Consider the following 26,907-nt stretch of genomic DNA (forward strand, 5'->3'; position numbering starts at 1 on the left):
GTGCCACTGTACCCAAAGAAGTTAGAAGCCTAGAGTCCCATTTTTCTCTCTCTTTTAAAATAAAAAAAAAATGTTTTATTTTATGTGCATGGGTGTTTTGCCTGCACGTATGTCTGTGCACCACGTGTACGTCTGGTGCCCAAGGACACCGGAAAAAGGCACCAGACCACCTGGAACAGGAGTTATAGATGTTTGTGAGCTGCCATGTGGCTGCTGGGAATTGAACCTGGGTCCTCTGCAAGAGCAGCAGGTGCTCTTAATCACCAAGTCTCCTCTCTAGCTACCTCCCTTTTATCCTCCTAATTTAAGACCACTTTCAAGCAGATGAAGGGCTTAAAGTAGAGCAGTCACAACTGTACTGAGACAACTGGAGGTGACTGGTGAATGGCGGGGGGAGCCGACGTCTGTCTCGTGAGCCAGGCAGGAGCCCCGCGGATGGAATTTTAACAGGGGAAGGGAACAGCATTCTTTGTAGAACTCGGATGTGTCAGTCCTTGCTCTTGGTATGTCTTCCTATTTTCCTTCAGCTCATCTTACATTTCTTGTGTCCTCTGTTGCCTGACGTGCCGCAGCTCTCCCTGGGTACCCAATTAAACCTGCAAGATCTCCACCCATCTCCCCCCTGCCTCACATCTCTACCTCCTTCTTCAGCATTGTACTCCCTGAACGTTTGATTTAGTGAAGACCTACCATGTGCCTAAGTGAGCTTGGTGTAGAGTAGTTATTCATGAAATATCTGTTGTGTGAATAAGTGACTGCTACCTGCAGACAGAGAGTAGCTTCTTTTTCAATTCTAAAATTCCAAGTTCTCCTCTTTGGCGGAGCCTTCATTTCCCAGGGACTTTAAAAAATTAGCTTTATGAAAATCGTTATCCCACGAAGATAAATAAGGCCCAGCCTTTCCAAGGGGACATTTTCACTTAAAAATGTTTTTAGTAACTCAACATCTACTGGATGAAATTTTTGAGCAGAGAGGCTTTGACGCATTGCTTGCCTGTTTCAGACCTTATCTTACTTGTTCCTACCTAAACTTTACCCTCCTTATCCCTAACTGTGCAAGTCCTGGAACTGTCCCGTAGCCCTAGGAACTTTGTAAAATCGACCTTAAATTGCCTAAACTGGAAACACAAGCAAACTGTGAAGACTTAATATAAAATCTAAAATTGAGGACCAGGGACATGGCTCAGTGGGAAGAAATTTGCTACCCAATGACTTTAGTTCAACACCTGGAACCCAACACACACACACACACAAAAGGCAGATGTGATGGTATGCACCTGTCCATAGGTGAGACAGGATGCAGAGACAGGAGAATTGGCTTGAAACTCATGTGTCAGCTAGCCTGCAGGATGCTGCACATTGGCAGACACAAGAGAAATCCTGCCTCAGACAAGGGAGGAGGAGAGAACTGACTCCTGAAAATTGTCCTCTGACCTCTATGTGAATGCCATGGCACGTGCGCATCCACACTCAGCACACACTGAAATTGAGAACATGGCATTGAATGTTGGTTCACAAATACCTTTTCTGTTCTGTTCATCATCATCTTGTCCTTCGTTTCTTTCCTTTCTTAATCTGGAAGGTATGTAGGAACTTGGAAGGTCAGGGATGTTAGCATAGATGTCCTCAATTGACTCTGTAAAGTTGATATGAATTCAAAATACATGTAAGATATTTCTAATAGTGAAACAAGGCCAGTGATCTTACAAAAATTACCTTGCTTCGACATGGAACAGGTTGCTTAAAGACATACCTTCTGGGATTTCTTCCTTTTCCACTTTCACAGACTGTAAGATAAAAGATTTCCATGATGAACTTAGTTAAAAAAAAATCTAAATCTAGAAATGCTTTGAAGAAATGGCTTTTGTGGGTTCTTTTGAGAGGGCATCATTGTTTAAAACTGAGTCACACTCACTCTTATTATGTCTTCAGTAGTCCTCTCGATCGATTTTAGCTTCTTTAGAATTGCCTCTTCATTGGCTGAGATTTGCAGTTCAGCCCTTTCAAGGTCTTGGATCTCTTTCTCAAGCCTGACAGTAAAAAGGATACATTTCTTAATGTTTAATGTGGTATACATGCAGGGGTCTCAGATGCATCTTTCTCACATGCAGATTTAGGAGCCAGACATCTTCCAAACGTGTGGCATCCTGTGGAGCATCATGGTTTTACACCAAGTATCACATCTAACACATTGAAGGTTCCAGACACTTGAACAACTTCCAATCCAAGTCTGCTTACTTTTATTTTGTTATTTTTAACATAAGGACTTTTCAGGTAGAAAGGTTGGGCATGTCTGTGAGGGGTTTTCCAGGGAGACTTAACTGAGATGAGGAGACCCACCATACCAAGGACTGAGGACCCAGACTGAACAGAGATAGAAAAAGGAAAGCTAACTTGGCATGAACATTCCTCTCTCTCTGTTGGCAATGTGATCAGCTGCTACATGTTGCTCCTGGTGCCATGCCCTCCCTGCCATGATGGACTGTATCTCCTCAAACCATGGGTCCCAATGTAGATGGAGTTTTCCTTCCCAGCCACCCAGTCCCAAATAACTGATTCAGAGGCTGAATACGAATTATAAATGCTCAGCTGATAGCTCAGGCCTGTTACTAGCTAACTCTTACATTTTAAGTTAACCCATATTACTTATTTATACTCTGCCATGTGGCAGTATCTTTATTAGCATGGCACATTCATCTCCTGCTCTTTCTGCATCTGTCTGGTGACTCCTGACCCTGCCCTTCTCCTTCTCAACATCCTTAGTTTGGTCACCCCACCTATACTTCCTGCCTGGCTACTGGCCAATCAGCATTTTATTAAGCCAGTGTGAGTGACAAATCTTTACAGTGTACGAGAGGATTATCCCACAACATCTCCGTACATCTTCTCTGCTTTAAGTTGCTCCTTTGTCACGGCGATGAGAAGACTAACTAGCACAATAGTGAAGTATTCGGCTTTGGCTTTATTTTCTATGCTGCAATGAGTAATGTTGCTTCCATATAAACCAGAATAGTTTATTTTGTAAAGAGACTTTTTTTTTCTAAAGATTTATTTGTTTCTTATGTATACAGTGTTCTGTCTGCCTGTATGCCTGCAGGCCAGAAGAGGGCACCAGATCTCATTACAGATGGTCATGAGCCACCATTTGGTTGCTGGGCATTGAACTCAGGACCCCTGGAAGAACAGTCAGAGCTCTTAACCTCTGAGCCATCTCTCCAGCCCCCCATAAAGAGACTTTTTTTTTTTTTTTTTGGTTTTTCGAGACAGGGTTTCTCTGTGTAGCTTTGCGCCTTTCCTGGAACTCACTTTGGAGACCAGGCTGGCCTTGAACTCACAAAGATCCGCCTGGCTCTGCCTCCCGAGTGCTGGGATTAAAGGCGTGCGCCACCACCGCCCGGCAATAAAGAGACTTTTTAAGCCAAATGTGGCAGCACAGAGGTGATTATAGCACTCAGGAGGCTGAGGCAGGAAGAGTGAGGGTTTGAGGTTAGCCTGAGCTACAAACAACGTTGTTTCAAAATGAGAGATAGTGGGTAGGAAGGAGAGAGAGAGGGAGGGAGGGAGGGAAAGAGAGATTAACTCAAAGAAATGGTACATTTGTAGTTGCATGGTCATTTAGATTTTTTTTTTACTTAACTCTCCATATATTTAGAAAAATAGCTATTATTATTAAATTTGACTTAATAATCATAGATATTTAATGAATAAATTCCTAGCCTTTTTTTTCTTTTTTAAGACAGGGTCTTATTATGTAGCTGTCACTGTACTGCTGTACTGGAATTCACTGTGTAGACCAAGCTGGCCTAGGACTTACAGAGATCCTCCTGTCTCAGCCTCCCGAATGCTAGGATTAAAGGAGTGGTCCACCACACCTGACCTTAACATATTCTACAACAAAAATTACGTTGTTTTAAGCTCCTTGAGCACTGTGCTATTTTCCAGGTAGAGTGAAGAGATGGAAAAACGGACAAAATCCCACTTCTGTTATAGAGACTACATATTCTGTGGTGTGATAGTGGATGGGGGGGCCCAGGGGGGTGGCAGGGAGTAGATACGTATAGCCCGATAATGCATAAGGGAATTAGAAAGACAAAGAGACATGGAAGTGGAGGCTTTTCTCTGTCAACACCAACCTGCAGAATTCCCACATCAGAGACACATTTTAAAATGGACTGTTACACATACCCTGAATTCATAACCAGCATTCAGACGAACCCCAGGATGTGCCATCATGACCTCTGTGTGGTGCCATGGACCCTGGCAGCTGCAGTTACTAAGGCTGGCCCTTAAGCCATGAAACACGTGTAGTCTTAGCCAGACACTCTGAACTCGAAAGTCAGCTGCCTCAGAGGATGGCTGATTTGATGTAGCAGCTGGTCCAAGAGATGACAGCTGTGGATATTCATGTCAGCTAACATAACTGTCAGTTCTCTTGGCGTCCTTCTTAAAGATGGCCATGGGCCTGGCTGCTCCAGAATCTTGGGCTATTGTCACACCAATAAGAATCCCAGGATGTGATTGTCTTGGCCTTTCTATTCATTGCTTTAACTCTAGGTTCTGATATTGATGCTGCCTCTGGGCATCTGTAGGCCATTTATAGATGAGAAGGTTTCCCTGCACATCAGAGAACTTTAAGTGAATTATAGTACCCCTGGTTTTTTAGGAGTTGCCAGGAGATTCCCGCCATTCAAAAAAAAATTCCTTAGGTCTCTGGTAGCATTTTCCCATCAGCAGAAATATAAAATATGTGCTAAGTTATGAAATGTGTGTTGGTCCAGTCTGGTAGAGTGGAAAACTAAAAGTGATAGCTTTTGCTACATGTTGTAGTCAATTTCTTAAACCTCTTCAAGGCTCAGTTTTGTAATGTGCATAATGAAAATAACAATGCTTGCCGTGTTTTGTTCCGGTGCTAGGTGGTAGGGCAGAAGATAAGAATGCATGCCAGTTGAACATGGCAGGCGGCAGGCATAAGCTTATTCAGGAGCGAATTCTCAAGGCTTTCCACAACACATTCTACCTTTGTCTCCTTTCTTTGTCCACCAAAGATTTGTCTTCCTAACATCTGTGTTAGACATGGTGTATAAAGGGGAACCTGGGTAGAAATGAAGGAGGTTCAAATGACTACAGCTCCTGAATTTCAGGACTCAGCTGTGGAATGAAAGAAATTTAGCTTGAATTCTGCCTCATCTGCCAACTTCCTGTGGTACCTGAGACTGATCGCTGAGACTAATCATTGCTTACGCATCACTTACGCACCCACATAGGAATGTTTATTTAGCATCTTCATTGTACCAGGAACTCTTCTATCATGGTGATATTCTAGTGATATGATAGTGAAGAATGGAGAAGTTGACGTTCTAGCAGGGACAATATATTAGTACACAGGCTGGCAGGGTTGTTCTGTGAAAGACTTGATGCAAATGTCAACATACAGTTTGTGTTATTCCTTCATTCATTTCCCCCTTATTTCTGCTGTATAACCCTTTAATTTTATATGTGTGTGTGTGTGTGTGTGTGTGTGTGTGTGTGCATGTGTGTGTACCATTCCTATTTTGTGTTCATAAAAATATGGGTCAGAGTTATATGGATTCTAGGCCATAGTTTGCCAGCCCCTGCATTAACAAGTGTATGTGTGCATGCATGTATGCGTGTTTGTGTACGGGTACACACACCTACTTTCTTATATACATATATGTATATTTATTATATGTGTATATAAGCACATATATTTATGTGTGAAGAAAAATATTTCCGTGAAAAAAGAACAGGATAATTGATTACTAGGATTCAAGGCCCACATCGTCCAGGAAAGTCTCTTTAAACAAATATTATGGCCGGGCAGTGGTGGCACATGCCTTTAATCCCAGCACTCGGGAGGCAGAGCCAGGCGGATCTCTGTGAGTTCAAGGCCAGCCTGGGCTACCAAGTGAGTTCCAGGAAAGGCGCAAAGCTACACAGAGAAACCCTGTCTTGAAAAACAAAACAAAGCAAACATATAAACAAATATTATTTGTGAAAGTAAGTGGGGGCGGGGCATAAAAATATGTTCCCCAGAGAGCAGGGTACCTGAAAATCTTGAGGCAAGAGCTGAAAGAGTAAAGAAGAAAGAGCTGACAAATGAGGGGAGATGACAGGTAGTAGTAAAGAACCTTGGACACAGGTAGGTTTGTGGACCGGAGGGTCAATTGCCATATCACTCTCAAAAGCTGAGCACGGTCAGGCCTGTTTACTACTCGGATGGGCGACCACACTGGAGAGGCAAATATGGAGATCAATTGTCAATAGTCTGGAGGAAGATGACCTAATCTAAGGTGGTTGCTGCTAGAAGGGCGAGAAATGGAGGGGTTCTGGAAATATTTAAAAGAGAGAGAGATTCCAGAGTTTGTTGATGATTATAGAGTACAGGTGTGTGGGGGGAGATGAGGTGAAGGATGCCGTTGTTAGGACCCGAGTAACTGGGAAACCACAAATGTAACTGGGAGATGAAGGCAGGAGGCAGGTGGCCTTGGTTAAATCTCAGACAGTCAAGTGTGGTGTGGAAGTGATGGAGTCTGGGCTTGAAGACATGAATTTGGAAGGAGTAAGCATGCATAGCCGTATGCATGGGTAAGATTTCCTAGAAAGTAAAAGTGATAGACAAAAATCTCCAAGCTTGAGACCTGCAGGATGGTGTGAAGGTGCTTGCTGCCAAGCCCTGTCAACTGAGTTCAATCCTTAGGGCCCGTATGGTGGAAGGAGAGAATTGACTCCTTCAGGCTGTCCTCTGACCTCCACAGGCATACTGTGGCACATGTAGATGCCTGTCACTCCCTCACAAGTAAATAAGAATGTATTTTTTTGAATATCAAGATTGATAGAGGCCTGGCCAATGTTAACTACTCATCAGGGCTTAACTAAGAAACAAAAGACGTAGAGTGCACAGCAGGTCCTGCTTCCTGTCTCTGCCCCTTTCTGATTAGCTCTTAGTCTGCCTGGCCAGTGTCGTCTTGATGAATTATGATGTGCACTGGTATCGGGTATTGTTTCCCTCTGAAGAAAGGACCCTGGAGAAGGGAACGCTGTATGAGTCACATGAATGGTTTTAGAATAATATGATAAGAATATGAGGCCGGAGCCTTGCTAACCCCGTCAAAGTATTTGCTAATAAATGTTTGTGAAGCTTTGCAAGTCTCAGGTGAAAGCCGCATTACTAGGAGGCGTCAGTTTAATGACACGTTATGACGAGTGTGAAAATTAAACAAAAACAAATGCTTCCCTCCCAGTCCTCATTCTTTGGTTTCATCCAGGACAGTAAGGAAATGTCTTGGTGGGAATTACTTAGAAGCCTCTGGTAGGAGGAGCTTATTGATGGAGAATTTCTTCTGAAGTTTCCACTGAGTACAAAGCTCAGCTTTTTATTATTGTATCTTGATTTCTCACTCATTTCTCTTATTTATGGATGTTACCATGAAGAGATAAATGGTTGAGATTTGCTTTTTTTCTGAAAGCTTCCCAAAATATCAGGATGTTTGTTGTGGAAGCTAAAGGACAGTGACTGAGAATAAAGCACCAGAAATTCTCGGAGTTCCTCCACTTGCTTAGGACTCAGCAGTCTCCAAGAACTCAGGCCTCCTATGTAGGAGGGATGGCTGAGAGCAGGGTGGGAAGACACTCAGTCCTTGCTCCACCTCTGGCCACCTGGAGGTCAAAGACAGCTTGAGTGCTGTGCCACACATTAACACAAACCCCACTCTCATACACAAAGAAGAGTGTCCCTTGTTATGCAGCCTAAGTCTTGTACGACCAGCTTCCTTACCTCAGTCATGGTTGCATACATTACATATTAACTAAGCCTGCTTCCTCTTGGTGAAAGACCTTGTCTTCCTTTGAAAACCTTTAAGACTAGCCATGTTACTTTGTTTGGCGGGACTGAAACCTCTTACTTTAGACATCTGTCAAATTGCTTGCTCTGTTGTTACGATATCATTCACCTGAAAGACAGCTTGACTCAGCATCTCCTTCTCCTGACCTCCACTCTGTCTCCCTAAAAGCCTAACAAGAGAAGGCCGACAATAGAAAGGAGGCAGTCACAAGGGGACCCACAGAGACAACTAACCTGGGCTCGAAGGAACTCACAGACACTGGACCGACAGCTAAGGAACTCCATGGGACTGACTTAGGCCCTCTACATATGTGTGGCAGTTGTGTAGCTTGGTCTACCTGTGGGACTCCCAGCCGTGGGAGCGGGGCCTGTCCCTGATGCTTTGTCAGGCTTTTGGAAACCTAATCCTCATGCTGGGTTGCCTTACCAAGCCTTAATACGAGTGAAGGGGCTTACTCCTACTTCAACTTGATACGCCATGCTTTGTTGACACCCATGGGAGCCTGCCCCCTTTCTGAACAGAAACAGAGGAGGAGTGGATTCAGGGTGGAGGGGCAGAAGGGAGGTAGGGAGAGGGAATGGGAGTAGAGGGGGAAAGGGAAACTGCAGTTGGGATGTAAAATAAAAGAATAAATTTAATTAATTAAAAAAAGAATGGGAGGTAGTCTGTTAATTGTTACATTTGATAACACATCAGGAGTTTGATAACCATTAAGGTGTATTGCAACCAGAAGGCAAGAACTGTTTTTGAATATCCCCGGTAGAGTGGTTCTCAGGACTCCCAGGGATGTTTGTCAAGTCTGGAGATGCTTTTTGGTTGTCATGGTTGGGTACTAGAGTGCTGCTGGAATCTAGTAAGCAGAGAGGGTGTTGATAAATATCCCATAATGCACAGAAACAGTTCTCTCCTAAGACAATGCCTGGTGGAGTGTAGTCCTCCTGTTACATGTCTTATGAAAGCTGCATTTCTCATCTTGCTTGATGTTTTAAAATTTTCATCATTGCCTCTTCCTTTTCTAATTTTTTTCTCTTTCCAATATACATATGTGTGGATCTGTCTCCCCACTTCCCAATTAATGGCCATCTGTATTTCCCCCTTTCTAATATACATATGAGTGCATCTGTCTGCACCACTCCCCAATTCAATGGCTGTATAAGAACATATTTATTTCTGCTTTAAAGATTAACTATGTAGTACTTACCTCAGGGACTCAGGCCAAACCTCTTCCAAATATGTATTTTGGAAAGAGAAAGAAATTAGTTATTATAAATGAGGTATTGAGGGACTAGAGAGATGGCTCGGTGGTTAAGAGCACGTGTTGCTCTTGCAGAAAACTTGGGTTAGCTTCCCTAACCCACATGGTGGTTCACAACCATCTATAATTCTAGTTCTAGAGAATCTGATGACCTTTTCTGACCTCTGTTGAGTACTAGGCATGTACTTGGCACACATCTATACATGCAAGCTAAACACTCATGTATATAAAATAATGTAAATAAATCTAAAACAATAACCGATATACTGAGAAGCTATATACATGTGCATATGCATACATTTACAAGCACATACATGTATATATAGCTATATATTCCTATATCTGTACATGTGTATGTACATAACTGATATATATGCACAATACACATAAGAGTTAATTATTATTATTTTTTACAAGAAAATGATATAGGGATGCTGCTGGGGCTAAGTTTAACCTTCCCCTGGCTACATTTCAGTGGATGGCTTAGAATTTCCTTAAGTGCTATCCTCTGGTCTTTAGAGGGTATAACCTTTCCGAATGGGAACTGAGCTTTTTGAATTGCTGATTTGATTCAGACAGAGGCAGGCAGCCTAGGAAAAACCCTCTCCTTTCAGGTGCCTCTGGACTGTGAGGTGGGGCCTGATGGATGAGTCAGTATCTCTCTTAACTTCTGAGAGATGGTGGGCAGGCATCATGCGCCAATTTAGATAAGTGGAGTTCACGAGAGAGCATTCTCAATGCTATCCATTATTGGGATCTTTCTTCTCCTTGCCCATTTGCTCAGGGGAGAAAGAGGGCTATTTCCAAGAGCTCCCTATGTGAAAACAGGTGGCTTTCATTTTGTGCTCTGTGGTGGTAATAACCTCCCTTAATGATTGGGAGATAATGTCCTCAATCCAATTTCAACAAGAAAACTTTTTCTCTTAGAGAAAAAGACTGCTGCACCTAAATTCTGTATATGTCAAGAAGAGGTAATTTCAGAAGGCAATTTTTCTGCAGCTAAGGGTCCATTTATCTCATTTAGTTTTTGGTGGCATTAACAGGGACTAACAGTCTGATGTTCACCAGTAGGGACCAAACAGACTAGAATTCATGGGGAAAAATAACCACCAATCCAATTCATAGGTTTACAGCTGAAACCTTTCAGTACTGGACTTGTTAGTGATTAGAAAACTGTTTAACAAGTGCTCTATATTGACACTGCACTAAATGTGGCATAATTTGTTCTCATTGCTACCTATGAGTGGGCTTCCTAGTTCCATTGGACTTATGAGCAAGCAGGTCACCTAAACATATGAGCAAGCGGGTCACCAAAAAAGGCAACGGATCCTGAGCTTCATAGGCAGCCTGAGGCCGGAGGGAATTTAAAAGCAGATCTCCACTCAGTTTTTCTCAGTTAGCCACTGTGGAGATTAAGTCTTAAAATTGAAAATTTATTTCTGTGAACTTAGATATAGCATTCATGTTGACTGGCAGTATGAAAGGGTTGTGTTATCGTTCATGGTAACAAAGTGAAGGTAGCTCCAGCTGCCCACACTGTCTCACTCCCTGGGATTGTCATAGATGGCCCACCCTGTCTCAGCAGTCAGAGGAAGAGAAAAGGGTAACTTGTACTTATTATGGAACTCCTCCACCCCAAGCTTTGTCCTTAAGAAGCTGTAACACTTCTCCAGCATCAGCTTTGCCCTAGTATTTGTGATGGAGTCTTTTAATACATTTTGGCAGATAGAAAATCCTACTCTAAGTTTTCCTTTTTATTTTTTTGAGACAGAGTCTTGCTATGCATCTCTGCCTGGCCTGAACTTGCACGTAGACCAAGCTGGACTTCAACTTTCTACAATCCTCCTGTTCCATTTTCCAGTACTGGGATTATAGATTCATACCACTATATCTGATTTGACTCAATTTTGAGAACCTTATTCCCTCTGCTCCCAAATCCATTCCTCTTTTCCTTTTTAGTAATATATTTCATTGAGTTTCATCTGCCTCAATGGATATCTGGAGGTAGACTAGATGTCCCATTCTCTTGTGTATTTAGATGGTGTAGGACACTAGCAGACATCCATAGCTTTCAGATCATATCCTTAAAATAGAGCAACTTGCCCTTCATTCATCTCTCCTGCTTAATTTGGAATGCCATCGTGAGCTGTTTTGAGCATATACAAAGGAACAAATGAAAAGGAACAGGCTCTCTCTGACCTCTGAAAGCACTGGTATCATCTCCTCTTGAACACTTACCAGTTAAGATTTTTCTGTGTGAGATAAAGGAGACTTTTAATCTGATACTAAAAAGCATTTAGGTAGACTCCTTTAAATCAACAGAACTAATGTGCTAACCATTGTATAACTTCACAGGGGAGAAGTCAATATGTGAAAGATTTTGAGTTTCTTTCATTGAGCTGAAGAATTCTTCAGTAGTATTTTGCATTTTGGGTAATGAACTAGCAGAAAAAGAAAAACAAGTCTTTCCTCCTAGTGATGAAAAGACTTACCATAATGATTATATGATATATGATTAATGATCTATGAAATCTGACATGGTTTATATTGACAGCTCATATACTTTCACTTAGCTATTTTTTAATTAGAAAAAACCCACAACAGTTCAATATTAAATGGCTAAAACTTCTGATGAAAAACAACAATCTTTTAATTTATTTTTTTTTTAAATCATAGCTTATGAGTGAATCCCTGTGGAAACTCAGTGGATGTTATTGATTATACAAAATTGATAACCCTAGTCAGATGATCTTCACTGGGAACATTAATTACTACTAGTGGGGCAATAGTTAAAGATATTGTGATACCAGCCAAACTAAATTTTCCCAATAAAATTGAGAACATGATCTGGTACACTGGCTCAAGCTGGTAATCCTAGCACCCAGGAGGAGAGGCAGGAATATTATTATGAATTTAAGGCCAGCCTGGGCTATAATGTGAGACCCCATCCCCAAAAGAAGCAAACAAAAATAAAATTGAATGTATGTAATCCAACTGAGGAGGAGATTTAAAATTTATTTTATTTAAAAAATTTAAGCACTAATAACACCTTTACTAAGAATGTCATGTTTGTTTGTTTTGCTCACCAGACATGAAGGCATATCAAAAAGATGATGCACATTGCATAGACATGAAGTTACAGCCATGTACTGCTGTTCATTGTAAAAAGGCATGTGTATAATAAAGAAGACCCATCCACCAGGGTAACAGTCACATGCTAGGGGTACCCAAGTCAGAAAGAAAGGGCACTCATAATAGCAGACATGCGGTTTGCCCTGAGCTAGATCTATTGACACTAATCCTGAACGTTTAAGAACAGGGCAAAGAACACAATGCAGCTTTCAGATGACTACAAGTTGAGAGGCAACACAATGGTATGGGAACAAACATCAGTCTGAGGACTGGAAACAGCAGGTGTTTAAGAGAGCTAAATAATTTAAAATCATATGCAGACAGCCTGATCTCCTACTATACTGAACTCTGTAATGAGTCCTAACTGTTGGACAGGCTGATCAGACCACCATGGTTTGCTACAGCCACACAGACAAGTGACATTCGAACAGAGTGAGTTCATGGAGAAGCCTACTTGGTCAATCAGAGTAAGGTTTTGTATATTAAGAGTGTCAGTTATCACAGAAGGTAAGAAACAAAACTGGTTTTTAGAGAATCATCCACACCGGGTGCAAGTTATTAGAAAAGTCATTTTCAAATGGACGCCAATAAACACACACTGGAGGCTGGTGTGGCAAAAGGGAATTGGTTAGGTTGGGGCTCCTCAAATGATCTGGTAGGACAGAAGTGTACTGTGTAGATTTTAATTAGGGCATGTGGAGAATCCAGTAGTACTTGCCAAACACTTAACAAGAGCAAAAATAATTGTAATAATAATTAGATTTGATCTCTGCCTAGGTGTCTTGAGTTTCTCAAGCGACTTCCAAGTACTGTTGCAGCCAGCACACTGTAAGCTAACTCAAGATGGCCCAGCCATGCTTCAGCTCCTGGCCCCTCTAATTGTTAAAAACTTAGGGAAGGGTCAGGCATGCTGGCCTTTCATCTCAGCACTAGGGAAAGAGAGGTGGGTGGCTCTCTGAGATTTCAAGGCCAGCATGGTTTACCTAGTGAGTTCCAGAACACCTGCTTAGTAAGGTCTTGTCTCAGGATCTTTTCTGAGGGGAGATGGAGGGGGAATGGATATGGGAGAAAGAGTAGATGGTGGTGGGGAGAGTCCACGGGAGGGGAAGCTTTGGTCAGGATGTAATATACGAGAGAATAATAATAATAATAAAAATCTGAGGAGAAAGGATGATGACGGTCGTCTGACGACAGATCATCTGTGACTCAGTTTCCCTTCCTCCACTTTATCTGCTTTTCCTCTCTGTTTTGTCTCTTCCACAAGTTAAATTTTGCTAATGTTTGTGCCAATACCGAGGGAGGATTTTAGCACTCCGTTAAAGTTTTCTCAAAGGCATTTATTTCTTTTTAAATTATCTTCATTCATTCATTCATTCATTCATTCATTCATTCATTTTTGAGACAAAGTCTTATGTAGCCCTGGCTGGCTTTAAACTCCTTGTGGTAGATCAAGTCAGCCTGGAAAATCTCATCCTCCTGCCTCCATCTCCAAAGAGTGGTGTTACAGGAGGGTATTACCCTGCCCAGAACTTTGCTCAAATTCTAATGGCCGTGCTTCATTCTGCAAACCCTAAAAACATTTTTATTGGCAATATAAGTCCATATTTTCATATTATATGTCAAAATTATGTATTTTGTAAAAGTAATAGCAATTTAACTACTTCTAAACATTTCAAATCAAATCTAGTAAACAAAGCATTTAAAACTATTATGTGGAAAGGGATTGTCAGGGATCTACACGGCTATTGACTGCCTTCATTCAGAAATGGCCACTGGCTTTGAGCCATGTAACCCTTAACATCTGTCTCTAATGGTGTCACAGAGTAGCTTCTATATTATCTGTGCACTTCAGTTTTGCTTTGTTTCTTAGAGTTATTGTTCTTACTTGACTTCAAGGAGAGGGTTTTATTATCTGAAGACCAACAAGTATAAATTCCGATCCTAATATAACATCTGACAACCAACTTGGGGGGCCAGTCCACTGCGGGTGGTCCAAACTGACTCAGCAATGGTTGTCTGATGGCAGACAAAGGATGTTGTTGCAAGGGGTTGGCCTGATCCATCTTCCAATTGGTAAATACTCCCCGGAAATAGAAAAGCCTGGTACCATGGCAATACAGATCCTTCCTCTGATGCAATGTCTCTGCTTTTGAAGATATTTTTTTTTTCTGTAACCGAGACTTAAGGATGGATGCTAGAAATCAATTCACTTCCTGCTTTTTTCCCTGTATTTTCTTACATCATCAGAGCCCAAGATCTACACATCCTTGCAAAGGCTCTTAAATTTGTGTTTTAAGACATGGAATGCCATTTGGAAAGAGAAAATAAATGTAAAAATACTTCGAAAAGTTAAGGGGTCTAAATCTATGTGTTTTCTGGGGGAGTCTATGACTCTGGAGTCACCTTCAGAAGAGTGGAGGGAAAATTCAAGGAAATGACTGAAGGACACGTGGGTCCAAAATCAGCCTTCTCAAGGCCTGGCTGTTACTACATTCATAATGTTCCGTTCTTTCCTGCTTTATGTGTAAAACTCGGTTGGGACTGCCTTTGGAGGATGGCCTAGAACAGTGCTTGGGATGCTGGCATCATTGGGCGGAAGGCATCATGAAAGGACCTTTGGAGGTTGTTCTAATCTACCTCTAACGACCACGGTGGTGGGTGCGTATCCTGGGTCAGTTATCATTCAAACTCTGTTTCTGATGACGTGAGATGAGACTATTAGGGATGAGCAAGAGAGAAGGCACGGGGGTGGGCTGAGGAAGCAGAAAAGCGTGAAGAGAGGGAAAGGGAAAAGTGATGGTGAGATGTTAAAAACATGCCATCAACAACTCAAAACCCCAGGTACTGCTACCATATAACCTTCTCTCGACCCAAAGGTAATTGTGTGTTTATTATTTTTGTTTTTGAAAGAAGCTTGAGGAGGTTTTTTTTTTTTTCCAGTTCAGTACTATACAAGTTATTTACTATTCTATTTCTATCATTCACTCATCTATCGACCCATCTATCCCCTACTTTTCTCCCTATAACCTATATATTCAGAGCTATTCTTAGTACACGGAGGACTCTGTGTGGTATGTGTGTGTATTTGGTGGAACTCGCAGCCTTTGTTTCCTTCTTTGTTGGAAGTTGGGTTTTTACTTAGCTTATTTGGCTAAGTTAAAACCGAGGCTCCCGACTTAAATATAATCGGTCTATCTGGGAAATTAAAAACAACAGCAGATGAACTATTACAAATCTGGTAAACCAATTAGTCAAAGATGGAGAGTGAAAAACATGCTTGGAATGATCCTGACTCATGTAATTGCCTCAGAATAACTTCTTAAGTGTTTCTAGGCAACAGAACTTTAATAAGAGACAAGTGGTGGGTTTCTCACCCCCCCTTTTCCCTTTCTCTTCTCTCTCATGTTGTCACAGAGAACAGCTTGACTATGTCCCTGGTATACAGTGTTAGATATACTTAGTTGGGTCAAAATAGGAAGGCAGAAGCACTTAGAAGGTGCTATTTTCATCCAAATCTCTCACTTATTTGGTGAGGCACTAGTTTCATGAAGGTACAAGTGCCCTGCATTAGGTAAATAAGATCATTAAGCAGCAAAGAAGGACTGAACTTTATATTATGGGTTTCCTTTTGTAATTGAATCTTGCCTACTATCCTCTGAGCTGACCAAGTGGATTCCTGTTCTATGATATTGGGCAGAATGTATTGTCTCATATTCCATCCCCCTTTGTGGAGGGGTGTTTTTAGTGCTGTGGGACGTGGCTTCAGCTGTTGTCCCCACCCACTTCTTGGCCTTCCTTACACTGCAGAGTCACACAGAAACCCAATACTTCACACATACCTTTGCCCAACTTTACTGTATGGGTAAAGCAGCTTCTCACTATCTGGGCACCAATGAAAGCTTTATTAACAGAAGGCAAAAGGTCAGAAGGGTCCTTGGGAATGTGAAAAAAAAAAGCTTAGAGAACATTTAATCGTAAGTAGCTTAGCTTATCCTTCTCAAAGGGAATGTAGTGTGTTTGCATCATTCTCCTTGGCAGTTAACCTTTTACATTTTTATGCTTATGACATTTCTGTCAGGCACTCTGCATGTGCCAATTAAAGTCAGAGGTCTTTGGACACAGTTCAAGAAGTAGAAAGTGTCTAGAGAGGAGCTTGATTGAAGGCAATTTCGATCATGGAGAGCCATATGACAGGTGCAGGAAAGGACCCAGGATGGTAATAACAATTTGCTAGGAACACAGCTCCTTTGCAGACTTCTTGAGTGTGTGTGTGTGTGTGTGTGTGTGTGTGTGTGTGTGTGTGTGTGTGTAGAATCATGGATGTCCTATTAAGTGTGTGTGTGGGTGCAGAAGAGCAGTGAAGTGTCAGAGAAGGACACCTATACTACCACCTAGGTTGTGTGCAGGGCGGTCTGCACCAAGAGTTCAGAGTAGCTGTACCAGCAATCATAAAGTAAATGGTTTAGAGGTCACAAGACAAGCAAGGATCCTTTAAGAGGCAAACCAAAGCTCTGAGTGAAGTAGTTTAGGAGATGTCTAATGTGGCTTTCTCCTGGGAACGTTGCCTCCTCAGGTATTAACCAGGGAACCAGGCAAAATACTTAGTAATATGTTCCTGGGCTATAGTTGCGATTCAGGGACAGAAACCATGGAAACCCGCTTAGTTTGTGCAATGTTGTTTTTCTCTGGAAGGAAAAAACCACAGGGATGAGTAAAAGACACAGCTTTACTTAAAGGTTATGTGTGAGTTTGGGAATCCTTGAGCCCCCCACTTCAGCTGTTTTAAATGCTCAGGTGAATGTCTAAATACTGAGACATTTAAGGGTGAAACTGCTGCTTGTATTGGAAATAAAAAATGCTGTCAGAGTGTTCAGGACTTAACTCTGGTAGAATATTTCCACAGGATTGGAGGCACAGTCTGTTTGATGATTAGGAACTGGATTTCAGATTAAAACCCGAGCTGCTAACTTTTTAGCAGTGCAATGAGGGGCGAGTTAACCCTTATTAATGTTAATTTTTCTGTTTGTTAACTACCACACAGGTGGGTGTAAGATTTAATGACATGTATGTATGGAGGAATTTTCTCCATCAGACTGATCTGTGGGGAATTTTCTTTACTGTTAATTGATGGAAAGGGTACTTTGGCTGTGTAAGAAAGGCGGCGGAGCAAGCTAGGGGAAGCAGGCCAGTAAGCATCTACCATTAGATTTCTGCCTTGGTTTCCCCAAATGACTGTAACTTTAAGCCAAACAGCCATTTTCTTCCTCAAGTTGCTTTTGGTCATGGAATTAGCTAGAACACTTGCACAGCCATGGCTTTAGCCAGCTCCCTAGCCCTTTGATTTATACTTTCAGTGGACAATGGTATTATATATCTCTCAATATATTTATATTAATCCCCTACTGTGTGTCAGGGAAATCACTGTATTCCCCAGAGTCCTGTGATGTGGCTCCAGTTGTCCCAACTGGCAAGCAAGGAAACTGAGGCTGAGAGCGGTACAAGCAGACTAGCCGAGCTCACAGACTGTGGGTAGTGGAAGAGATTAAGAAGCCGAAGGCAAACTGTCACAAAACCATGAACATAGAAGGAATGAACACTTCCCAGGCGGGGTCTGCCCTTGTTGCGAACTCTGAGGTAATGGCATCATTTCTATTTTGATGTTCCCGTTTAACTCTTATCCTTTTGCTGAGGGGCCTGGCAGAGCGACAAATGTCACTCCTGGGCAGGCACCTAAGTGATAAATCACAGGCAGCACTTGGATTCTTTCTCTGCTCAGGGAAGGAGGCACAGCTTTGCTTCGTTTCACTGTATCAGTTGGCTATGGAGACCTAGCAGGAGCCTACTGATTTCATTGGTAATAAAAGATTCTTAAGCGCTGTGGTAATTATTTAGGCAGAAGATTGAATTGAAAAACATGCACCTGATTATTTAGCAGCTTTAGAAATATCTAAGAAAAAAAAACTGTCCAGCGGCTAGGTTAAGCTGCTTGGCATTGTGATTAAACAGTGCAGAGCACTTGCTGGGCTGCTGAAATATAGACAAGGCACACATATTATTCACATTCATGTTTTGTTTCAGAACATTCTGTTCTTGTACATATTTAAAAAAACAAGATAAACACGCCTCTAAAGGCCAACAAAGATGTAGATTCTTTACGAACTTCTTGCAAATACATCTCTTTAGGATAGTTCCTTGAAAAGAGCTGTTTGTTGATTATTCAAGATACTTGCCCACATCAACAGTATCATTGCTTCCAAAACATTTCTACTTAAAGTTTTCTTTTCCTTTTCTAGCTGCAGAGCTCTGACTTTAGAGCTTGGCCTGCTCTCTGTGGGCCCCGTGGCTGGGCACAAAGTCCCATACCTTCTTTGAGCCCATTTCTTCATCTATGGCATGGAGTTATTAGTGTTTTCTTTTCAGGATTACTGTGACTGTTAAAAGAGTTCATGTCTGGGCAAATACTTCATAAATTTTAGGACGCCCTTTTCAAAGAATGATTATTATTATTATTTCTATCAGTGGACTAAATTCATCTGGTGCTCAAAAAGGAGCCCTGCCCAGCACTCGGGAGGCAGAGCCAGGCGGATCTCTGTGAGTTCGAGGCCAGCCTGGTCTCCAAAGCGAGTTCCAGGAAAGGCGCAAAGCTACACAGAGAAACCCTGTCTCGAAAAACCAAAAAAAAAAAAAAAAAAGGAGCCCTGATGGCTTAACAGCATCCTGAAAGGCCAAAATTAAGTTACAGCGAGATGCCGGAAACAGGGCATATGAGTGACAATTTGATAAAGAGAATAGAGGGAGGTGGGCGGGTTTTCTGTTAAGAACAAAGGGACAAACACCACTAAAGTCTTCCTATGAGAGAAAATACCTTTCTGTGACAGAGCTTTTGAGTCTCTAGAGGTTGCTGTGTGACATTTTGTAGTCACTGAGAGAGTTGGATGAGAGAATACCTGTCTGTCTGCTTTTTTTCAGATCTCTCTGCAAAAGGTGATGGATGTCTTTCTCTAAAGGTTATTAAGACCGAATGGGGACAGCATATCCTCTATACCTCATTAAACATCTCCTCCCTCTTTAAAATTCTTGCTGAGACAGGAGCTCTGTCTAGACAGCCACTATCACTATGGCTAGAAGCTATGTGCTTCTTGGAGCATTCAGGCAAAGCTGAAAGGCAATCAGAGAATCCTAGTAAATACTCTGGGATTACAAAGAATTGCTACGTAGACCTGCCCCTGCACCCTGATTGTACATAGCCACTTCAATTATCATCAGGTTCAGGGAGAGTTGTAGGTGTTCAATATGTGGAAAGGCCGGAAAAGGAGGTTCTGAGGTGGTGTCAGCATGGTGGGGAGGTTTATGGGGATTAGCCTGGGAGTCATTAGAGATAAGGATTCTGTGTAGGGGAATGGAGAAAGACATCACCAGCTTAAGCTGGATGGACTCTTAGCTAAAGGAGGCTTCCTAAGGGATGGAGTAGTCAACTGTAGAGGCAGTTGGTTCTTGCTGTTTCTTTTTTTCTTTTTTTTCTTTAAGATTTATTTATTTATTATGTATACAGTGTTCTGTCTGCATGTATCCTTTCAGGCCAGAAGAGGGAGCCAGACCTCATTACTGATGGTTGTGAGCCACCATGTGGGTGCTGGGAATTGAACTCAGGACCCAGTGCTCTTAACCCCTGAGCCATCTCTCCAGCCCTGTTTCTTGGTTTTTAAGACAATGTTTATTATCTATTGTTAAGACCTAGTGTTAGAGGGGAATAGAATTAAAAAAATCTCAATTACATTACTGTTTAAGAGTTGTTCATTTAAAGCCACCTAAGCAAGGTAGCACAGCCAAGAGTATAATCTACTAAATATAAAATGCATGTAAATGAGCAAGTGCAGTGGAAGTCATCAGAAAAAAAAGGCTTTTCTCCCGAGTTGTTTATTTTAGGACTAATGAGATCTGTTTGTCTTCTCTGGTGAGCATGGGGAGAATGTGGTCCAGCAGGTCTGCTGAAGACTCTCACACCACACCTCCTGCTTAGCCCTTCCCCACTCTTCTCCTTTTAATGAGGTCCTGGAAGTTCCTTATATTTCAAAGAGGAATAGACTTCAAATTATCGTCATGATTAAACCACAAGACATTCCATCTTTGGGGGGTTGGGGGGAGGGTTAGTGGATAAAGTGCTTGTTTCACAAGCGTGAGGACCTGAGTTCAAGTCCCTAGCATCTATTTAAAAGCAGGGCATGATGGTACACACTTGTCATCCCAGCAGCTTAGTGGTCAGTAGCCTAGCTGATGCTGTGAGACATCCTGATTTATAAGTTCTGTGAAACATCCTGTCTCAAAAAATAAGGATGGACCAATGACCTTCTGATTGGATTTAAGACCTGTTCCACAGGGGGAAATTCATGCTTGGTACTGTAAATGTGGCTAAGAACCCATGGTTGGGGAGCTCACAGATCCCAGGGTTGAACTAATTACTATATTCTGTTAAAATTGACAGTATCAAATTGTCTTCAAAGTGTGTGTCTCTCTACCCATAGATGAGGGCAAATCTTAGACTATATTAGAGAAATTTCTTTGTACAGCACATAGTGGTTAATGAGGACACTCAGAACTGGTCATAGTGCAGAGAATAAGTGTCTATGGAGTGCTAAGCCACAAATAGCACATCTATACTACATCCTCTTCCCAAGGCTCAGGGACCATGAAGGAAGAAAGTGTGCTGAATAGGCTTATGTCAACTTGACACAAGCTAAAATCATCTGAGAGAAGAAAAACACAATTAAGAAAATGCCTCCATAAGATTAGGCTGTAGGTAAACCTGTACAACATTTTCTTAATTAGTGATTGATGTGGAAGGGCTCAGCCCCTGTGGGTGGTGCTATCTCTGGACTAGTGGTTCTAGGTTCTGTAAGAAAGCAGGCTGAGCAAGCCATGAGGAGCAAGCCAGTAAGCAGCACCCATCCATGGACTCTGCATCAGCTTCTGCCTCTAAGATCCTGCCCTGTTTGAGTTTTTATCCTGACTTCCTTTGATGATGAATAATGTTGTGGAAGTGTAAGCCAATTAAACCCTTTCCTCTCCAGGTTATTTTGGTCATGATGTTTCATCACAGCAATAGAAACACTGACCAAGAAGGAGGGGTTGGAAAGATTGCAAGAGCCAGATGTTGGGGAAGGTTGGAGTTAAACAGCATCTCTGGACATGACAGGATCATGTGTTCATGAGCACATGACAGCCTTTGGGGAGCTGAGGAAGCCCAGACTAAATATGTAAAGAGCAGATGAAGGACACATCCATGTCAAGGACCAATGCCTCAGACCCATGGAAAATAGGTAAAACCTTGTCCATACAGCTCAGGCTTAAAATGGCAAAGCTTTCCTGTGGCACAAGTTGGAGTGTTTGCAAATGATAGATCAGTGTGTTCAAAAACTAGCAACTGTAGCTTCCTGCTGCTGGATGTTTACAGCCAGAGACTGCTCACCTCCAGACACCTCCAATCAAGACCAGCTAAATGCTCCCTCTATGCAGCACATAATAGACACGCTGAGGTTCCAGGCTGTTCTGGCAGTTGATGCAGCTCCTTCAGAACACACACAACCCTCCTGATTCCAGCCTTTCTGTATGTGCGTCTGTTCTTTCTTCATTTCCTCACTGTCCCCAGTCAGGTTCCAAGGACCAAGACATGTTGAACCCAGCAGTTGAGGCACAAGACTACACAAGGTCAAGCTGGTCAACATTCTAGCATGGAATGGGAACGCAACTATAAGCTCACAGCCCTAAATGATAAGCTGCGGGCAATTTGTGGTTTTTGTGAGGAGATTCAGTATTCTGTAAAGGTGTAGCTTCTGGCCATCTGACCACACTTCAGTGGAGGTCCCCACACCCAGGTTAGCACATGTTGGAGCCCATGGCTTATTTAAAACAACAACAACAACAACAAAGAGGACATGAAGTTCTGGGGGTAGGGAGGAAGGGATTTATCTGGGAGGACTTGGGGGTGAGTATGATCAAAATACATTATATAAAACTCTCAAAAATTAATAAAATATTTAAAAATAATGGAAGAAGCAATGGAGAAAGGCATGCCAACATCAGCCTTTGGCTTCTATCACACATAGGATAGCTATGTGTGAGCATACCTGTGCACACACATATATACATGCACACACACACACACACACACATAAAAGGAAAACTTGCCATCTATCTTCTGTGTATAGGTTGGAAAATAACTTCTCCCCTCCCCTACATCTTTCTCCCATGATACCCGTGTTTGTGGAATCACTAATAATCCCATCTAATACTTAAACTTTCCAGTTTTCTTCATGACCACCAGCTCCCTTTTAGGGAGGGAGATTGGAGAAGTACCCCAGAAAGGGCGTACCTGAGGATGCTTTGCTCTAGAACCTGGGTCTGGTGCTGGTCTTGCTGATTTTGCTTCTTCATCTCTTCCTGTTCTTTTCCACTGCTGATTCCATCCAGGAGCCATTTCTCCCTCAAGGCTTTTTTCTGATGTCAGGAAATATAAACGTATGTTCTTATATTTGCCAACAATTCCCCAAATCTCTTATTACTTGTGAGTCTTATGAATGGCAACAGTGGACATATTAAAGAGGGATTATTTTTTTCCCACTGACTTAGCTCAATAAATCTGGCATCTTTCCATTTTTGTAAACTCCTTGGCCCCTTTCTTCTTTAAAAAGAAACCAAATCAATATTACAATAACTGCAGATAACCAGTATGATCATGTAAAAATCCGTTAGAGTAAGGAGGTCTGAAAACAGATGCCGCAGAACCTGGGTTACAGACCACTAGATGAAGTAAGAGCCCTACATCATCACGTGTTGTTGATCCTTTCAGAATTTGCAGTCATTTCATCTGGCTAACACACACCACAAGAGCAGTTTGTGTTACTGTTCTGGGGCCAGAGGGTCTCCCCAGTGAATCAAAACCTTCATAATCATAGCTGATTAGCTGTTTACAAAACTGGTCCCTCTTCAGACCCAGTGATCAATAATAATATAGGCCCATGTTTGAGTCCTGGGGGTTAAGACACTAAGAAAACTGATCAGCATTGTAAGAATTTACCTAGATTTTAATTTATTTTTTTATTGATAGAATTTGAGGATAGTTAATGTGTAGTAAAGAGGACATTTACTTCCTTATATATATCAACAGTTTCAAAAATCTCTTGTTGCCTTCAAATGTCATGAATTGTAATAGTGGGCATGGTAAAGAGCACACATTTTCTCCTGTTATCCTGTCTCCATGAATTTGGTGTTTTCCTTCTGCGAAACCTGTAGGCTCTTTTCTGAAGCTAGTTTTTAGACATTTAAATCTTGTGTGTGTGTGTGTGTGTGTGTGTGTGTGTGTGTGTGTGTGTGTGTGTGTGTGTGTGGTGTATGAGTGTATACAAGCTTGTGTGTGTATATACTTGTGCATGTGACTATACATGTGCACATTTGTTGGTACATGTGGAGGTCAGAGGTCACTGCCGGTGTCTTCCTCTCTCACTCTCCAACTTGGTATTTTTCAAATTGCATTTTACTTATTTTGTGTACACAGATGGTGCGCATGCCTCGTGTGCTGATGCACGTGGAGGTTAGAGGACAACCGGCAGGAGCTGGTTTTCTCCTCCCACTACATGGGTCCCAGGACTGAATGTAGGTCACCAGCCTTGGCAGTAAGCAGCTTTCCTCAGTAAGTCATCTTGCTGGCTCTCTACCTTAGCTTTGAGACAGGATTTGGCTCACTGATTTGGCCAGACTGGTTGACGGCAAGCCCCTGTCTCCACCTCCTCAGAGCTAGGATTAGGAGTGTACACGGGTGTGCTTGGATTCATATATGTGTGCTGGGGATCTCAACTTAGGTCTCTGTGCTTCTTTGGCAAGCACTTAACCAAGGGAGTCATCTTCTTTGCCCTTTAAATCTTATTTACTTGCAAATCCATTCTTACACATCAGTAAGTTCTAGTCTTTATGAATCATGCCTAAGGACAGTGCCATTTGCTTGCCTGTTGATCTAAGAAACACTCAGATGGTGCAGTCCGGTGATACTAAGCTAGATGAGCCAGACAGTAATCTGTGATACCACCAGGTTAACTAGTTCATGACAATGAAGTTCAGAATCAAAAGCAGTATGGGCTGCTGGTGTTGCTCACTGGGGACTGCTTGCCTAGTGTGTATAAGGCCCTGGGTTTAATCGCCATCACCACAAAGGCAGATAATAGAACCAAAGGCTCAAGTAACTAAATGAAAATAAAGTGATATAGTAACATACAAGCCATATTTGTCAGTTTTTATAGAAAGGTCTCCTGAAGTGTTACTATATTGCACTCAGCAATTATAGCAGACTTGGAATAAAATTTTTTTTCTTATGGTGAGTTGAATGGACTTATAGAAAAGAAAAAATTCTATATTGACTTTAATTTGTTTTTCCTGATGAATGCTATTACAGGCAAAGAGGTCTGCAGTATACATATTTCAGAATCATTTGATTGTAATGTAATGAATGCCCATGGAAATTTGCATGCATATTGTGGGTCCAAGCATCAGGAGATAATGATCACAGTGAGTATTCCAACCATTCTGGTGTGTGTGTGTGTGTGTGTGTGTGTGTGTGTGTGTGTGTGTGTGTGTGTGTGTGGTACAGGAGGAGAAGATTGCAAATGTCTATGTGTACCATTGTGGTGTAATAAACTAGCTTGCAATTAGGGAAGCAGCGAAGAGTCATGGGAGCCAGGACAGCTGGATGGAAAAGAAAATAGGTAATAGAACTTTCAAGACTAGGCAAAATAGCATGAAATCGATTTTAAAAATACTTTTACACATTTTTGAGACTGGTTTTGGAATTGGGCCTGGTTTCTGTTGGAATAGCCAGTAATTTCTGCAAACTTGGAAGAATGTTGAAATAGCCACTCTTTGCCCTGTATTTCCTCTGCAGTCATTGCGCCCAGCACAGTGTTCATCACAGGACAAATGCCACTAGGAGCCATGTGTCAGTTATTTCAAAAGGCACAGGGCAAGCTTTGTTATATTTTTAAGGTCTTGTATAGCACCTTGAAAGTAATAGGTGCTATGTTCACTGAAAGGTCCTACGTGTACCTCGGTCAATTCTACTTACCATCTAAGGCTCTCTACTTTAAACCCACATCTTTATAAAAATTTTCTTTGACCTCCTCATATTGCACAGTTAATGTCTATTGTCTAAATAGGAACACCACCATTTAATTTGTCTTCTTAAATTTAATCTTTAATTTCTCAAAGTAGGACATGTTATTTCCCCCTTCTCCTCATCTCCTCCCTTTTAGGTCCTTGAAGGAAAGTAGAGAACACCTTGGAGCAGAAAAAAATGAAAACCTCTTGCTTCAGGTAGAGGCAGGCCCTGGGTAGAGGGCACAGCGGGCAAGGGGGCGTGGGTGGGTTTTCAGTGGCTCATTTGCAGGGTGCACTACACAGTCTGCACAATGGTGGACAGTCATCCAAAGCTCAGTACACACATTGACTGGGTTAGAAGATGCTCCTTGGTTTCAGAAAACACGTGAATAGGAGAGATTATACATTCTTGTTGGGACTGTTTTTGACACAGACTGCCACCAAGGCCACCTCAGAAATGAATCTTTGAGGGAGTCAACCTTTTCCTGTGTGAAACTTACTTCCTCAAAAGAGCTGAGGGAATATTCAGACCCCTTTGGTTATTGTGAGCTCGGCAGTTACATGGCCTTCCATGCTGCACAAGTCGCAGTCCTTGAGTGCCAGAGATGTGTCGTTTTACTCTGGAGTAGCAAACTCTTGTTAGCAGGACTCAAATTGTGTATGTGTGTTTGAGAGGGAATGGGAGGGGAGCCAATAATTCTGAATCTATCTCGAACATTTGAGAATTGACTGACTTCATTTGAATTGCTAAGCTTTGTTTTTAATCTCATCGATTTTTCTGGGTGTGCACATTGTATCTCTTGAGTGTGTCTACTATTCAACATAAATTCAGTGTGATATTTTGTAAGAATAGCAGGTTAACTATGACTTTCAGTCATCCATCCAACAGTGGAAATACCACCTTCGATAGGAATACAGTAATCAACAGAATACTGAGGACAGAGGCTAACCAGAGTCCTGAATGATGTGCCTTTTCAGAGGTCAATATTTTTTTCCATTAGAGAAGTGGATGTAGCTGAATCTGGCAAGTTTAAGTTGGGAGAGTTTTGACTGTGTGGCATTGTTCATTGAGAGAACTCGTTCGATCTATTGATAGCAGCCCTGCCAGATAAGAACAGTTTCCTGCTTGGGCCTATTCACAAGGAGCTCCTGTTTGTCCTTTACTTGGATCCTCTGACCAAACTACGTAATACAATGTTGAAACCCTATGTGCTTTAATTACAGAATGACCACACCCTGTGGAAGATGTAAAGTCTGAGTTTTCAAATGGAGACTTATTTATAGTTATGATCTCATGTTCTGTCAAAACAAAATAAAATAGAAACCCAACCATATGCAAACAACATTGGACTCATTGCAGGGAGCTTTGGAACACAGGCATCCTTGACCAGGCGAGACAGTGTCTGCTCTGTAGCCCCTGGGGAAGGGCTGGCCTTTCATTGATTTCAAAAGGAACTTCCTAGCTGGATCCACTCCCCAGGGATGTTAAGCAAGGCTATACCAGGGCCAAATTCTCAA

The 26,907-nt window shown here is 42.0% G+C and overlaps 1 protein-coding gene across 4 annotated transcripts in view; it reads right to left on the reverse strand.

Annotated features, from left to right (window-relative positions):
* Nucleotides 1–26,907, reverse strand: part of Palmd (palmdelphin) — a 49,053-nt gene that overhangs the window by 6,614 nt on the left and 15,532 nt on the right. For all 4 annotated transcript variants that reach the window (XR_008216356.1, XR_008216355.1, XR_008216354.1 and 1 more), the window contains exons 3-6: nt 22,619–22,743; nt 1,916–2,030; nt 1,754–1,787; nt 1,523–1,636 (exon numbers count right to left, since the gene is read on the reverse strand). Coding sequence is in view for 1 of the 4 variants with exons in the window: in XM_052730708.1 (XP_052586668.1) it covers nt 1,523–1,636; nt 1,754–1,787; nt 1,916–2,030; nt 22,619–22,743 (388 nt within the window). In the remaining 3 variants the exon portion in view is untranslated. The remainder of the gene's footprint in view (nt 1–1,522; nt 1,637–1,753; nt 1,788–1,915; nt 2,031–22,618; nt 22,744–26,907) is intronic.

Source organism: Peromyscus californicus, unplaced genomic scaffold, assembly GCF_007827085.1.
Source record: "Peromyscus californicus insignis strain IS unplaced genomic scaffold, ASM782708v3 Scaffold_9__1_contigs__length_137607984, whole genome shotgun sequence".
Taxonomy (NCBI): Eukaryota; Metazoa; Chordata; class Mammalia; order Rodentia; family Cricetidae; genus Peromyscus; species Peromyscus californicus.